At 38.9% G+C, this 14534-nt stretch overlaps 1 protein-coding gene across 1 annotated transcript; it reads left to right on the forward strand.

Moving 5' to 3' along the window:
* Nucleotides 1-400: 400 nt before the first annotated feature.
* LOC306874343 (uncharacterized protein) lies at nucleotides 401-10242 on the forward strand (the record flags this gene model as incomplete). Its single annotated transcript, XM_079424308.1, has 5 exons — nucleotides 401-830; nucleotides 2976-3136; nucleotides 4040-4407; nucleotides 9437-9828; nucleotides 9890-10242. 5 exons carry the CDS (start codon nucleotides 401-403, stop codon nucleotides 10240-10242), a joined length of 1704 nt encoding a protein of 567 aa, XP_079280434.1.
* Nucleotides 10243-14534: the final 4292 nt, after the last annotated feature.

Consider the following 14534-nt stretch of genomic DNA (forward strand, 5'->3'; position numbering starts at 1 on the left):
AATCGACTCCCACAGGACATCCTCTGCAGCCAATCAGCTCCCACACAGGCGTTATGAGTGAGCTGGGAACGCGCGGGGAGGTTCAGGGCGCAGAGCAGGTGACAGAGATACAGTTCTAAACAAGAGAGAGCGCCAATATATAAAGTACGATTGAGCGCTCATATCCTTTCTGGGCGAGTTTTATTTTTCTGTGCGTAAAAGTTTATTGATAGACTGCTTTAATTACTCTGGGCGTCTCATGGTTCCAGATGGGTAAATATCAGTTAGACTAAACTCTAAATATCTTAGTTTTAATAGAAAAGAAGGTATCAGTAATCGCGACTAAAACGCATGTGTCTGTGCGTAAAACGCAGCTATCCAAGTGTTTTCCTGCAACTCCAAACACCCTAAAAGCGTTGCAATGGAAAAATCAAAGAACTTCAGGATCGACGCCCTTCTGGCTGAAGAACCACATCGAGAGACCCGAGAAGTATCACCTGGACTGAGCAGCGACAGCCCGACGGGCAGCCCGATGTCCTGCAGGCGCGCCGACACACCGTCCCCGCGTGGGACCCCCGGTACCATACACCTCCAAACCGGAATCATACCTAAACCAGGGCTGTTCAATTTCCCACACCCAGGACTCACTTCGCTTCCAGGCATGTACACGACGCCAATGTACCCCATTTCAGCTTTGGGAGGTCAACACCCTGCCCTGGCGTACTCGGGTTTCACGCAGCTGACGCAGCCGTACCCGGAGCAGCTGAAGGCGGCGGCGATGGCCGGATCTTTACCGCTGGAGCACTGGATACGAGCTGGCATCATGGTACCACGACTGCCCGATTACACCTGTGAGTGGGGTAGCATTCAGATGAGTGGGTAACAATTTATTAAGTCACTAATAAACATTACATATTTCTTAACACATCAAAAGTTACTGTCCATAGAAAATCGAATATGCACAAAAAAAGTAACAATTTTCACTCAGAAATGCTAGTAATTTTCACAATTCATAGCAAAATATTTTAATCTCTTTTTTTTAAGTGCATAAGAATAATGAAAGTTTTATTACATTTATTACTATTTTGAATGCATGAATTTAAATTCTGTTCAGCATTATATTGAATAATGTTTGTTGTTCATGAAATCTGAGTGACACTTTTTAACCTTTCATTCATAACTCAACATAATAATCTAAATTCAAAAACCTGATGTACATTTACACATGAATAAACCTATACCGAATATAGAATTTAAAATATATATTAGTTTATTGACATTTTCCTGTTTAAATATCAATAACTGAATGATCCGTAAAGAAATACATAATAAAATAATATTATTTTTAATTATAATATTATTTCAAAGTTATTAAAGTTCACTTAAAGTTCAAAAACTGGTTTGAACTTTTTTCTAAAGAAATAATGCTTTATTCCAGTTATGAAATTCCCAATTCACATGAGCAAATTACAGTTTTTATGTAATTAAAAATGTAAAAAGCAGCTGACATATATGGGGGGGAAATAGAATAAGATCTCCCTTATTATTTGTACACCTCCATCATTACAGCATCATTACTGTCAAACATCAAATTTTGTTGCATTACCGCCATTGTCAGTTTGAAAGCAAATATTGTAAAAGCTCATGAAATCCTTTTCAACATAATCAAAGGTGAGGAAAAGCAAACAGAGAGAGAGAGATGTGCTTACACACCTGCGACTCTTGAAAGACCTGGTGTTAACTTGTCACTAAGCAATTATGATGTTTATAACTCCTGTTTGATGGATTATTAAACTGAAATCATGGTGGTCACATGTGGCGAAATTAGTTTGCTGAATTACATATGACAATCTAGGTGCCTAAATGATAAGATAGTATCAGGAAATTATGACTATATATTAGTTATTTCTAAATTTATTTGCAATTAAAAAAGCTAACAGCTAAAATACAGGGAAATATTTTTTTTTTCAAACTGAAAGCAGAAATTTTAAATACATAATATAATCAAATAAACAACAATAATAATATGTTGTGAACAAACGAATAGCCAATATATTTTACCAGACTTTACACTCTTCATAGACATGATTGAAAGATTATATTATCCTTGGATAGTTAAAGAAACGACAACTCAACAATAAAGTCATTCTGAGACTCTAACTGAACAATGGTCCACACTGTGTTACCAGGATTTACACCAAACTGTAATAATATCATTTTATTTTTGGCTTCTTTATAAAGCCATAAATGTCAGCTGTCTTTGTGTGAGAGAAACTATAAACAAACACCTTAAACATACTGTAGTTCATCAATAAAATCCCTAAAGCGTTCATTGAATTTTCATTAAGTTAATGGCTTGCTCTTGCGTTTTATGGCCGCCCAGCCCTGCTTCCTCTGTGTTTAACAATAAGCTGCTGTAAAGCTATTATGGTAAATGATAGCTGCAAATTCTGGGCTTTCTTTTGTGTGTGTGTGTGTCTGACCCTGCAAGCCCTTGACATTATATAAAAGAGACAAAAATCTCATAAAACGTGGATTACGTGGATTACAGTACCTTGCATCCCTTTTGGCTGGTGCTTAATTTTTATATACAGGCACAAGAGGCCTGTTATTAATTTGGAACAGATTTACAGTTTTAGCAATGATGTTAGTACAGGCTTTTAAGTAAAAATGCTGCTAAACGTTTATGCTTTTAGTTTAAAATGTATTATTAGATCAGAATATAGTTATGTTAAACTACAGCAGAATAATTGCACTTGTTAGCAGTGCCCAGGCTTGAACAAACTCCCAACCCTAAAGATCTGAACCACATCTGAGTAACAGAATATCACCTGAATGTGACCAGCAGGAAGCCACCTAACAATCACTCATTATAGAATCATTCTAGCATTAAAACCACACATTGAAACATTCATTTAAAGGTCTTTTGTGTGTAATCTGTTCATAATTTATGTTAGGATCTATTAATGTCCTCATTCTTTCTATTTGTTTTACAGCTGCCCCCCAGTCCGGTTTGATGGGTAAATGTCGTAGGCCGCGGACAGCATTCACCAGTCAACAACTACTGGAGCTGGAAAACCAGTTTAAACTTAACAAGTACCTTTCCAGACCCAAACGCTTCGAGGTGGCCACATCGCTCATGCTGACTGAGACACAGGTAAAGGAGTGTGAAAGTCAGAGAAAGTCAGAGAAAAAAAAAATGGTAAACCGAGGTTTTAGATTATGAAAAAATCTTGAAAAAACATTATGGAAAAAAACATGGCAACACGATTTTTAAGTGTTTTTAAAAGTAGTTACTTATGCTCACCATGGCTGCATTTATTTGATTAAAAAACAGTATTGTGAAATATTACTACAATTATAAATAAATGATTTCTATTTTAATATATTTCAAAATGTAATTCATTCCAATGATCAAAACTGAATTTTCAGCATCATTACTCCAGTTTTCAGTGTCACATGACCCTTCAGAAATCATATCCTTACTTGATACTCAAACATTTCTAGTTCTTAACAACATTAATATATGTATATATATATATATATATATATATATATATATATAGATATGCGTGTGTGTGTGTGTGTATTTTTAATTTTTTTGTATTTTTCTGAAAACTGTGAATCATTTTCAGGATTTTTGATACATTGAAATCTTGTCTAGTCATTACTGTTACTTTTGATTAATTCAATTTGATCCTTCCTGGAAAAAAGTATTAATTTCTTTCAAAAATTATATATGTAAAATGGTTACCATATTAACAGTACAGTTAATAAACAGTACAATTAACAGTACAGTAAATAGCATTGAATATTCAATGCTTTTTACACTGTCCAATATAAATAGTAAAATGATCATGTTACTATTGTGATATTTAAATTCTACTCATTAGGATGGACAAACAAAATAAACAAAGCATTGACACATAGCCTACACCGTATCACCATGATTGTGTCTAAAAAACATGATCCCATAAATTATTTTCTATACATCTCTATTGGTTTATTGGAAGAAAATGGTTATTTTGCTGCTAACCTTCTGGGATTGAATGTAAAACAGGTGAAGATCTGGTTCCAGAACCGCCGAATGAAGTGGAAACGCAGTCGTAAGGCTAAAGAACAGGCCGCGCAGGTCGAGGTTGATCGTCAACGCGGGGGAACCAAATCGACCAATGAGAGGCCAGGAAGGGACGGCCGCAGGGCCATCGCTCAGAGTGTGGAGGAGCATGAGGAAGAGGACGATCTTGAGGAGGATGATGAGGAAGATGAGGAGGAAGGGCAACACAAATTCATAAACGACAACCTTCATGTACCACATTCCACAGACTTTCTGCACCACGCATCTGTGCTAAGATACCACCCTGACAGCCCGTTCTCTGAGGACGACATGGAGGAGGTGGGAGGAGGCGACAGGAAGATTGGGGCAGGGTTATGCAAAGATATTTATATCGAAACTGAAACTGCATAAATCCACAGCAGCATTACAGCCCTGTGCTGTGGTCTGACTGTGGCAACGGTAAAATTAAAGAACAGAGACTATAAATGCCAAACTATTTAGCCACTGAAAGACACATGAAAAGCCAACCACAGAATGATTTTCACCGATATGTGATGGTGCTGGTAAGTTCAGGTGCCAATGAAACTCAAACAGAATAAACATTAAATATAATAATACACATTCAAGCTGTGTATTATTATATTTAATGTGCATATAACAAAGTGCATCACAGAATCTCTCTCTACACACACACACACACACACACACGTTCAAAAGTATGGGGTCATTAAGATTTTATTTTATTTTTTTGAAGGAAATTAATACTTTTAATCAGCAAGGATGAATTAAATTTATTAAAAGTGACAGCGAATAGTGTTACAAATAATTCTATTCTGTTCTTTTGAACTTTTTCATTTATCAAAGAATCCTGAAAAACAGTAACATGATTTTCACAAAAACTAAACATTTAACTGTTTTCAACATACAAAATATAATAATAATATTAAAGAAGAAATATTTGCTATTCATTAAATCTACATGATGTACAAAATGAATTCTGAAGGATCATTTAACACTAAAAATTAGTTAAACTTTACAATATATTAAAAAATAAAATGTTTATGAATGTAATATTTCACAAAATTATTGTTTTTACAGTTTTAAGCAAAAATAAATGCAGCCCTGGTGAACACAAGAGACTTCTTTCAAAAACATTAAAATATCCAACCCCAATCTTTTGAATGCAGTGTATATAGTATTCATTCAATACCATAAATATAATATTTATGCCTGAGAGCTATGTCTTGTTTCTACAAGACGTAAATGTTAATTTATTGTTTTTGTTCATTGTAAATAGCATCAGACATGTGCAGTTTTTGCAGTAACACACTTTTGCTTCGTAGCTGCATCCACTAAACATACAATAACTCTGTAAATTAAAACTTTCTTAAGTGCTGGTTTTAAGAGTGAATAGAAAATCTAAACGACCATTCTTAATACATATCTGGTCTTATTGTGCAAGATTCATTAGTGTACATGTACATGTAAGCATCTTTTTTGAGACAAATTACTGTCTTACTGTCCCAGATTAATAGCAAAAAATGACAAAATGATCTGAAATAGATGCATTACCCCTGGAAATTCTCTGGAGGGTGAGTTTGACCTTCAGCTTCCATGTCCAGGTCAGAAAGCTGGTGGTCGTGGTATGAAACAGGCACTTTTCATAATCCAATCAATTCAAGGATAGACTTATTATAGTACACCAAAATGTCTTTCAAATGTAGGTAGCTTCACATGGTGTCAAACCAGAACAACTAAAAGGCATTAAATCAGCTTGAAATACATTGTATTAGAATTCACTTATATTTTTGTTTTGTTGAAAGGTACAACGTGCATATAAATATTTATTTGCATTAAATGTATGCCATTTTTTACCTTCTCTGCACCTCTCATATATGCATCATTTACTAGTGTGATGGAAAAGAGCTGGAGGCATGTATATTTCTACATTCATATGTGGCTCAATGTTTGTTCACTTTAATGTTAAGAAAGTCAAAGTCTGTAATTTATTTCCATTGAAAGATGCAAGGGAGGTCGATACACTGCTAGCGATGTTATATTTGTTGCTGTAAATATCTGCAAATAAATGAAAAACAAAACTGTGGAAATGATTGTGTTCAAAATCTGAATAAAGCTTCCTTTCAGAGGCAGTAGTCTATATGGAGGTAAGAATTCAAGTAATATTTGTGTAACATTCTGTACAGCGTGAAGAGTAGGCTACACTACAACTTTAAAGGTGATCGTTAATTATCCAAAATATATTTTTTTGATATAAATGTTATAAATAATGACAGTTCTTTTTATGTTTTTTTTTCCGATGTCCCCACGTATAATCACAACAGTGCATACGCGAGAAGTGAAGTATTGCTGTGGTTTCCTCAGGACAACGCAATTTCTGTGAGCGTGGGTGCGTAAAAATGCGTGCTATGATGTAACTTTAGTGGTTAATGGTTGAAAACTCTTACCAAATTAATACCTACTTAATCTGTATTAATTTTATCTAAACATACTGTATTTACAAATATAATATATATGTTTAACAGAATAATAGCCTACTTAAGAGACAAAATTGCATCTCATGGAGTGGTTGAAAGAAGCAAATTACTTAAAGGGATAGTTTACACAAAAATACAAATTCTGACATTAATTACTCACCCTCATATCATTCAAAACCTGTAAGACCTTTGTTCATCTTCAGAACACAAATTAAGATATCTTTTGATGAAATCCGAGAGGTTTCTGAGCCTGCATAGACAGCAACACAACTGACACGTTCAAGGCCCAGAAATGTAGTAAAGACATTGTTAAAATAGTCCGTGTGACATCAGTGCATTCGTCATGGCACTCTTGTGAACGCGTGCTGAAGACTGACATGGAAGAGAAGAAATAGCTGAATAAAGCCATTATTTTTAGTTTTCTTTGTGCACAAAAATATCCTCGTAGCTTCATAACTTCATGCTTGAACCACTATTTTAATGATGTCCTTACTACCTTTCTGGGCCTTGAACGTGCCAGTTGCATTGCTGTATATGCAGGCTCAGAAACTCTCGGATTTCATCAAAAATATCTTAATTTGTGTTCCGAAGATGAACAAAGGTCTTACGTGTTTGGAACGACATGAGAGTGAGCAATTAATGAGGATTTTTTGGGGGGTGAACTATCCCTTTAAGTCACTGACTTAATGGGCAGCAAGACAGCTGTCTTCAGATTCAGACACAACCAATGAGGCTGATTATCATGCTGGAGAATTGCAAATCTGCTGCCCATAATAAACCAGCTGAGAGAGATTATTTACAGCCCAGCCTCTCAAATATGAATTACTCAAGCGGGTTTACTGATAGTCAAATAATTAAGTTAATGAAGAGGAAGTAAAGTAATCAGGCCCTTGGTGGTGATGTCATCACGGATATTACATTTATGCACAAAAAAAAGCTGAAAAAAAAGAAGCTAAATGATGGGAATACGACTGAAAAAGGCACTTTACTGAGTGTTCGTATGAGGGCAGTGATTAAATGCAGAACAAGTGCAGATGGCACAACTTCGCTGTCATGGGGGCTCCGGGACAGCATGTTTATATAGTGATTAAATGCATTTTTAACTGGCCTCAGAAAGGTGCCTCTGCCTTGTTAAAACTCAACCAGACCGGGACATCGAGGACAGTCTGAGTGAGTTTACTCATTTTCAGAGATTGGACTACACAGGTTTATTTCCCGGGTAAGGTGAATAACATACGCTTCCTGCCGGGAGATCATAGGACTTTACAACTTGAGAGCTGTCAATGAAACCCTCAAAAGTTTCACACTGGATAGGTTTTAAAGTCAAGAGAAGGACACCTTGTACAGTCTGATTAGGTAAACTGCACATTAACATTTGCATTACATTTGGCAGGCAGTTTTATCTAAAGCGACTTACAAGGTATAAATTTTATCCGTTCATGCATCCTCTGGGAATTAAACACATGACTTTGAGTTGCATGCATCAGTTTGAGCAGTTTGAGGAGAGGAGAGAAAGTATGGCACACACAAGTGGTAATATTTTTGCTTGCATGGCTGACATTAAAATAGCAGAAAAAATTGAAGGAGGGACCCAAGTCATATCTTGAGACCAGACCATCATTTTTTACTTAAACGCTGTTGATTTGGGCCCATAAACACCTACAACATCTTAAAAACAACGACCTGTTAAAAGCACTGAGAACGAGCAAGTTTTTTGCACAGGCAAATGCCAGTTACATTTTCTTTAAAAATCTATACCTGAAATGTTTTCAGTGTGGTGAGCAAAAACTGATTCTAGGTATACTGAGGACTACAGTTTATGTGGATAATTTTATATAATCCGAAGTGGTGATTATTTTCCATAGGCCTATTTGTAAAGGAAGATGAAATGAAGGATGTGAAAAAAGGAAAAGAAGTCACAGAATGGAAAAGACGATTAACCACGAAGTGTTGCTAAGTGCAACAGTTTTCATGCATTTACATGTTTACCTACTTTTTTAGGCTGCATGTTATTAGTTCTTACATTTACATTTAGCAGATGCTTTTATCCACAGCAACTTACAAATGAGCACAATTGAAGAAATCAAATCAACAAAAGTGCAATGATATGTGCTGTGACAAGTCCAATGCAGTACACATTGCAATTTTATTTTATTTTTATAATAAAAAGAAAAAAGTAGATAGAATTGAAAAAGAATAGACAATGCTTCATAATATAAACAGGTAATTTTTTGTAGATGATTATTGCCTATGCAATTGTGGGTCTTGTACAATTTTCCTCCTTATTCTGAAAATACTTATAACAGAAAAGTAACAACCACCCTTAAGAAAATTAACCATGGTTTTACTATAGTAAAAATGTAAATATTGTGATATTGACTATGCAATTTGTATAGTTTAATTACAAATACCATGGTTAAGCTATGGTTAGTGTAACGTTTTAGTAAAACCATGGTTAATTTTCATTAAGGAAACCCTAGAAGTCACTCAAGTCACATGATTTGAGGTGTCATTCATGTGTGTAGTCTGAAATGCCATTTATTGGGAGAAACTACACACTGAAGTTTACTAATTAAGATTCTGGCAGTGGTTTTCAAGTAGAGAGCCTCATGATAACTTATTTTTGACAAAATAAGATAAAACAAGCAAAATAAGTTATAAAAATCACAGTTTCCCTGTGGATACTCCACTCGTACTGCGTCTTGATAAAGACACATATGGGAAAAAGCCTTTTTTCTCCTGAACTGAAGCCTTATTCAATCACGCAGTGAAACCGCATGACTATTGGTTCATGCAGTGTATAAAAAATGAACCAATGGGGACTGCTGCCGCCATCCGGAGATCTACACTATCTAAAAGAGCCGCCGTTGTTGCAAATGCCACACCGTTATAACGGTTTGTGCAGGTCTCCCCTGCACGCCAATGAAGGCCACAACGAGTGTGTTTGCTGCCTGGGGAAATCCCATGCGGACGCCGCGCTCGCTGGATCTGATTGTTCCCACTGCACGAACATCAGTCTTGCCTCTCTGCGCTCGCGGATAGCTTTCTTTTCAGAAAGCGACTCCGCACCTTGGGCCCTCCCATTTTCTTCCTCCCAGGGACCTGTGAGAAAAAAAGCGGCTCAGATCCTGCGTGCCTCGCTCTCGCCACACAGAGAGGTTTCTCCCGTCCTTTTTTCCCAACCTGACCAGCTTCCCTGTGCCAGCGCGAGCGATCTGGTCTCGTTTGGTGGAAGTGACGAAGAGTTGGCCGATGACAGCATGTCATTGGCAGCTTCGGACGCAGAGGAGCTGTTGGGCTCGGTAACTGACCCCACCCTCCTGCCTGGATGCCGAACTTCTCCGTGTCCTCTCAAAAGCGGTTGAAGAGCTGGGATTGGAGTGGTCTCCACCAGAGGAGCCCTCTCGCAGCCGTCTGGACGAGTGGTTCCTGCCGGGGCGCCATCAGGCCCCTCGTCAGCGATCCACGCCGTTCTTCCCTGAAGTTTACGACGAGCTCACGAGAACTTGGGGCTCCCCATACTCTGCTCGCCTCCGTACTTCCGCTTCATCCGCCCTCACTATGATTGACGGCGCTGAAGAAAGGGGATACAAGAAGATGCCTCCTTTGAACAAGTCAGTGGCTGCACACCTCTGCCCTGGTGGTGCTCGAGCGCCACCTCTGGCTCACGCTGGTGGAAATCAAGAATGCAGACAAGGTCCCCTTCCTTGATGCCCCGATTTTACCTAACGGCCTCTTTGGACCTGTGGTACAGACGCCACCCCTTTCCAAAGCGCCAGGGCCCCCGACCTAAGATAGCGTTGGACCCGGTGCCTCCGTCGTCTTCCTGATCTAGAGGACAGGAAGAGGAGAGGGCCAAGTCCCGCCACAGCTGGACCGCCCACCAAACAGCCTCTCTTAAACCTCTTTTCACCCCGTTCATCTCCGGGTGCAGAGGGAAATGTAAAAAAAAAAGTTTTACAAAAAACTTGTAATGCCAATACAAGGCCAGTACAAGCACCCAAGCAACCGCACGCTGTGATAGTGGGAAAAATAAAACAAAAACATTCTCAAAAAGAGAGCAAATTTCCTCTGCCGTTCCTCACGAGTGCCCTGCCCCCGTGCTGCCAGTCACTCGAGTTTATCCAACCCCTTGCCACGCGGGCCGAGGCCTGTCAGGCTATCCCCAGAGTGTTAGAGTGGGTTATGGGGATAATAAAACAATGTCATTCACTCCAATTCGCTCGAGGACCCCCGCGTTTCAGCGGCGTGGTCTCCACCTCGGTGCAAATGACCCTATGGAAAGGGTTCCTCCAGCTCAGAGCGAGTCAGGCTTCTACAGCCGTTACTTCCTCGTCCCCAAAAAGGATGGTGGCCTCCGGCCCATCCTCAATCTCAGATGCCTGAATCACGCCCTCATGAGGAGGTCGTTCAGGATGATCACGCTAAAGCAGATCCTCTCGCAGATTCGCACAGGGGACTGGTTCTTTTCTCTGGACCTGAAAGATGCATACTTTCACATCCAGATAGCCCCCCCATCACAGACAATTCTTGAAATTCGCCTTCGATAGAGTGGCTTATCAGTACATGGTCCTTCCCTTTGAACTGTCTCTGGCCCCCCACACTTTTACGAAGTGCATGGACGTGGCTCTTTCCCCTCTAAGACAGATGGGAATCCGCATTCTCAACTACCTCGACGACTGGCTCATTCTGGCCCAGTCAGAGGTGGAGCTACTATCACACAGAACCCTTCTCCTCAGCCACCTAGAGCGACTGGGGCACAGAGTCAATTTCGCCAAGAGCGCACTGTCCTCCAGCCAGCGGGTGTAGTTCCTGGGAACAGTTCTAGACTCAGCCTAGATGAGAGCAGTGGTCGCACCAGAACGCGCTCTGGCCATACAGAAACGCGTGGTCTCCTTCAAGAGTGGCACCGCTTGCCCCATCAAAGCGTTTCAGAGGAGGCTGGGCCTCATGGCCGCAGCATCGCCAGTGCTACAGTTGGGCCTGCTTCGCATGCGGCCCCTTCAACGCTGGTTGAAACCACGGGTTCCACCCCATGCATGGTGTCACAGACGCCTACATATCAGGGTGAGCCAGGCCTGTGTAACAGCCTTGGCCCCCTGGAAGAACCCTTGCTAGATGGAGAAGGACTTGGCCATGGGAATGGTCTGCAGCAGGAAGGTTGTCACGACAGATGCTGTGCGAAGGCAAACCGACTTTTGGCCATTGGTCGAAAGCAGAGAAAGGCTTTCACATCAACTGCTTGGAGATTCTAGCAGTATGTTGAGCCTGCCAGTTCTTCCTGCCAGACCTAATAGGATGCCATGTGCTGATCCGCTCAGACAACATGTCCGTGGTGTCCTATATAAATCACCAAGGAGGTCTCTCCTCGCAGTGCCTCTTCATTCTGGTAGGGTGCCTTCTGAGAGCAGCACATTTACCGGGCAAATTGAACCAGACTCAGGCCCCTGACCTTCGTGCAGCTCCACTGCCGACCCATTGGTTCGTTTTTTTTATACACAGCACAAACCAATAGTCATACAGTTTCACTGCGTGATTGAATAAGGCTTCAGTTCAGGAGAAATAAGGCTTTTTCCCATATGTGTCTTTATCAAGACGCAGTACTCGTTCCGTATCTCAGGGAACCAAGGTTACGATAGTAACAGAGTACGATTTCTTATTTTAATTTACCCGCTCAACAGCAGTTTTTGTTTTCTTTTTCTTTGAAGTACCAGGATTCCTGCCTAGATAGAAAAAAAATTATAATAATTTATACATTATTAAATAATTTTTTGGTATTTTTATTTTTTAAATCACTGTCCTTAATTGTTGCCTAGTAAATCAACTAGAAAATTCATGGGACTATGGAGAACCACCTAATGGGTTTGTTCCAACCTTTCAAATGTTAATAATGATTTTTGGCTTATCAAACACTTTAATATAATTAGTCATGTCAGAAATTTTGATTAGTATTATTAACAGCAAAACACTCAATCTGCCTTTTAAGCAGAACATATATAAAACATATATCCAATGAAATGCTTCAGGTGGTTTTATCGTACGCTTGTATATGTAACAAGACGGACAGAAATGCTGACTACCGGTATCTTCTCACCATTACGCCATGAACATGTAGCATCAAAGATATCCCGACTTTATACATGGCTCCGCTTTGAACTCCAACCCTTTTATCCGCATGAAAATGTCAGTTTCATAGTGAAATAAGTAAATGCGACTCTACCAATTTGTCTGCCGGCAAATCAGCAACAATAACTTGAGCGACATGACACCGTAAAATATTTATACCCTGTAGTTTAATCAATCAGACTCATTACGGGAATTTGAACAGATTGTGTGATCTTTTAAAGTAATCACCCTTATTGCTTGAGATTTCCCTCGGCCTTGTCGTGTCACTTAAGCTAATGGGAAGGTAAGAGAATGAGAGACTGGCCCCATAAATTCACATCTGTCCCGACTTTAACCGCAGCTCAAACACACACAAAAAGGCCAAGTTTTAGTAATAAACTTTATTGAAAAAGGCTCAGCCTTTTCTCTTTAAATGCAAGCTTGTGTTCGGGACAGGAATTTATTATGCTTGCGGGAAATCTATCAAACAGATGCGAAATGTGGCTTAATAATCAAGATAAGCGACTAGCTACCCGTCACAATGATTATGATTGGCTTGGAGTCAGCAAAAGGCAGTGTTTGTTTTTCCTTGCCGCAATAAATAATCGGCCTATATCCTTGAGATGTGTTTTCTGAATGTACACGTAGAAAACGGCTTATGTTTACTTTTATACACTAGTGACTAATTTCAATGTTCGGCCTAGCTAAACCTAAAGCGAATGCTATATTTATAGCTGATTGTGCAATGACTGTTTTAAAGACGTAAACTTCAACCCAGTGGTGTCCAATAAAGCAAGATGGTCTAATTTAAACTTGGAAATAAACAGAAAGGAATAAAAGAAATGGTGTCAATCAAAAAGGTCCAATCAATGCAACAGAACTTCACCAAATGCGACGCATTGACACTGTATTTACCCCTCCCTGTGGACTTTATGGCACATCTGTGATTTACTGAAGGAGAGAAACTCCGGAGGATCAAAGGCACTCAACACTGACCCATAATCCCTGGCTAATTAAATAATTCACTAATTGATTCATCACTAAATCAATAAAGCAGGAGATGGTTTATTGTGTTGGTATAGCATAGGTGACCAATTGGTTGCAACCAGGATGATGTATTTGTATTAAGCATGACTATTATAGAGTTAGTGATTTGAACAAAGCACAAAAAAATAAGCATTAACTTTAGACTCTTTTGGCCAGTCATCAACTAATCAAACAAAAGAGTGAACTGACTTGCTGGAAAATCCAGATAATTTAGATCCTGTCCGGTGATGGTTTTATGTGGTTTTAAGCTGGTGATCATTAGCTGGTGTAAACTAGTTTAAATGGTTAATAAGCCAGTCTACCACCAAATGAATGTAGTTTCAACATGATAGACCACCACAGAATAGCTAAATGAACAAATAAATAAATTAGTAAAATTGCGTTTATTTATTTAACTTATTGATTGATAGCATTATGACATTATGCTCAATTCTTAAAAATTGTCATTACTGTAATTGGGGGGAAATGATGCAAATGAATGCATTGACTGCTTTAAAAAAAAATTATAAACAGAGCACCACAGTTAGCACATATTAATTAATGGGGATTTGTGGGGAAAATATGCTTAATCATCAAGAAAATAATGTTACAATGCAGAATATGTTCATATTCCTTATGCTATTAATATCTGTCCTTTGTTGGGGTGAAATGCAACCTGGAGATGTTCTAAATGCATATAGTCATCTACAAGACTGCAAACATCACCCTAACCATGAACATATAAGGTATGCTTTTTGATTTAACATACAAATTTTTTTTTGCCTCAGACAAAACAAAGGTAGGTTTCATTTGACCTTGATGTGGACTATAATATGACATCATTTCATAGCCTGCGGGATCATGAAAGCAGA

The sequence above is a fragment of the Barbus barbus genome, assembly GCF_936440315.1.
Source record: "Barbus barbus genome assembly, chromosome: 8".
Classification (NCBI taxonomy): Eukaryota; Metazoa; Chordata; class Actinopteri; order Cypriniformes; family Cyprinidae; genus Barbus; species Barbus barbus.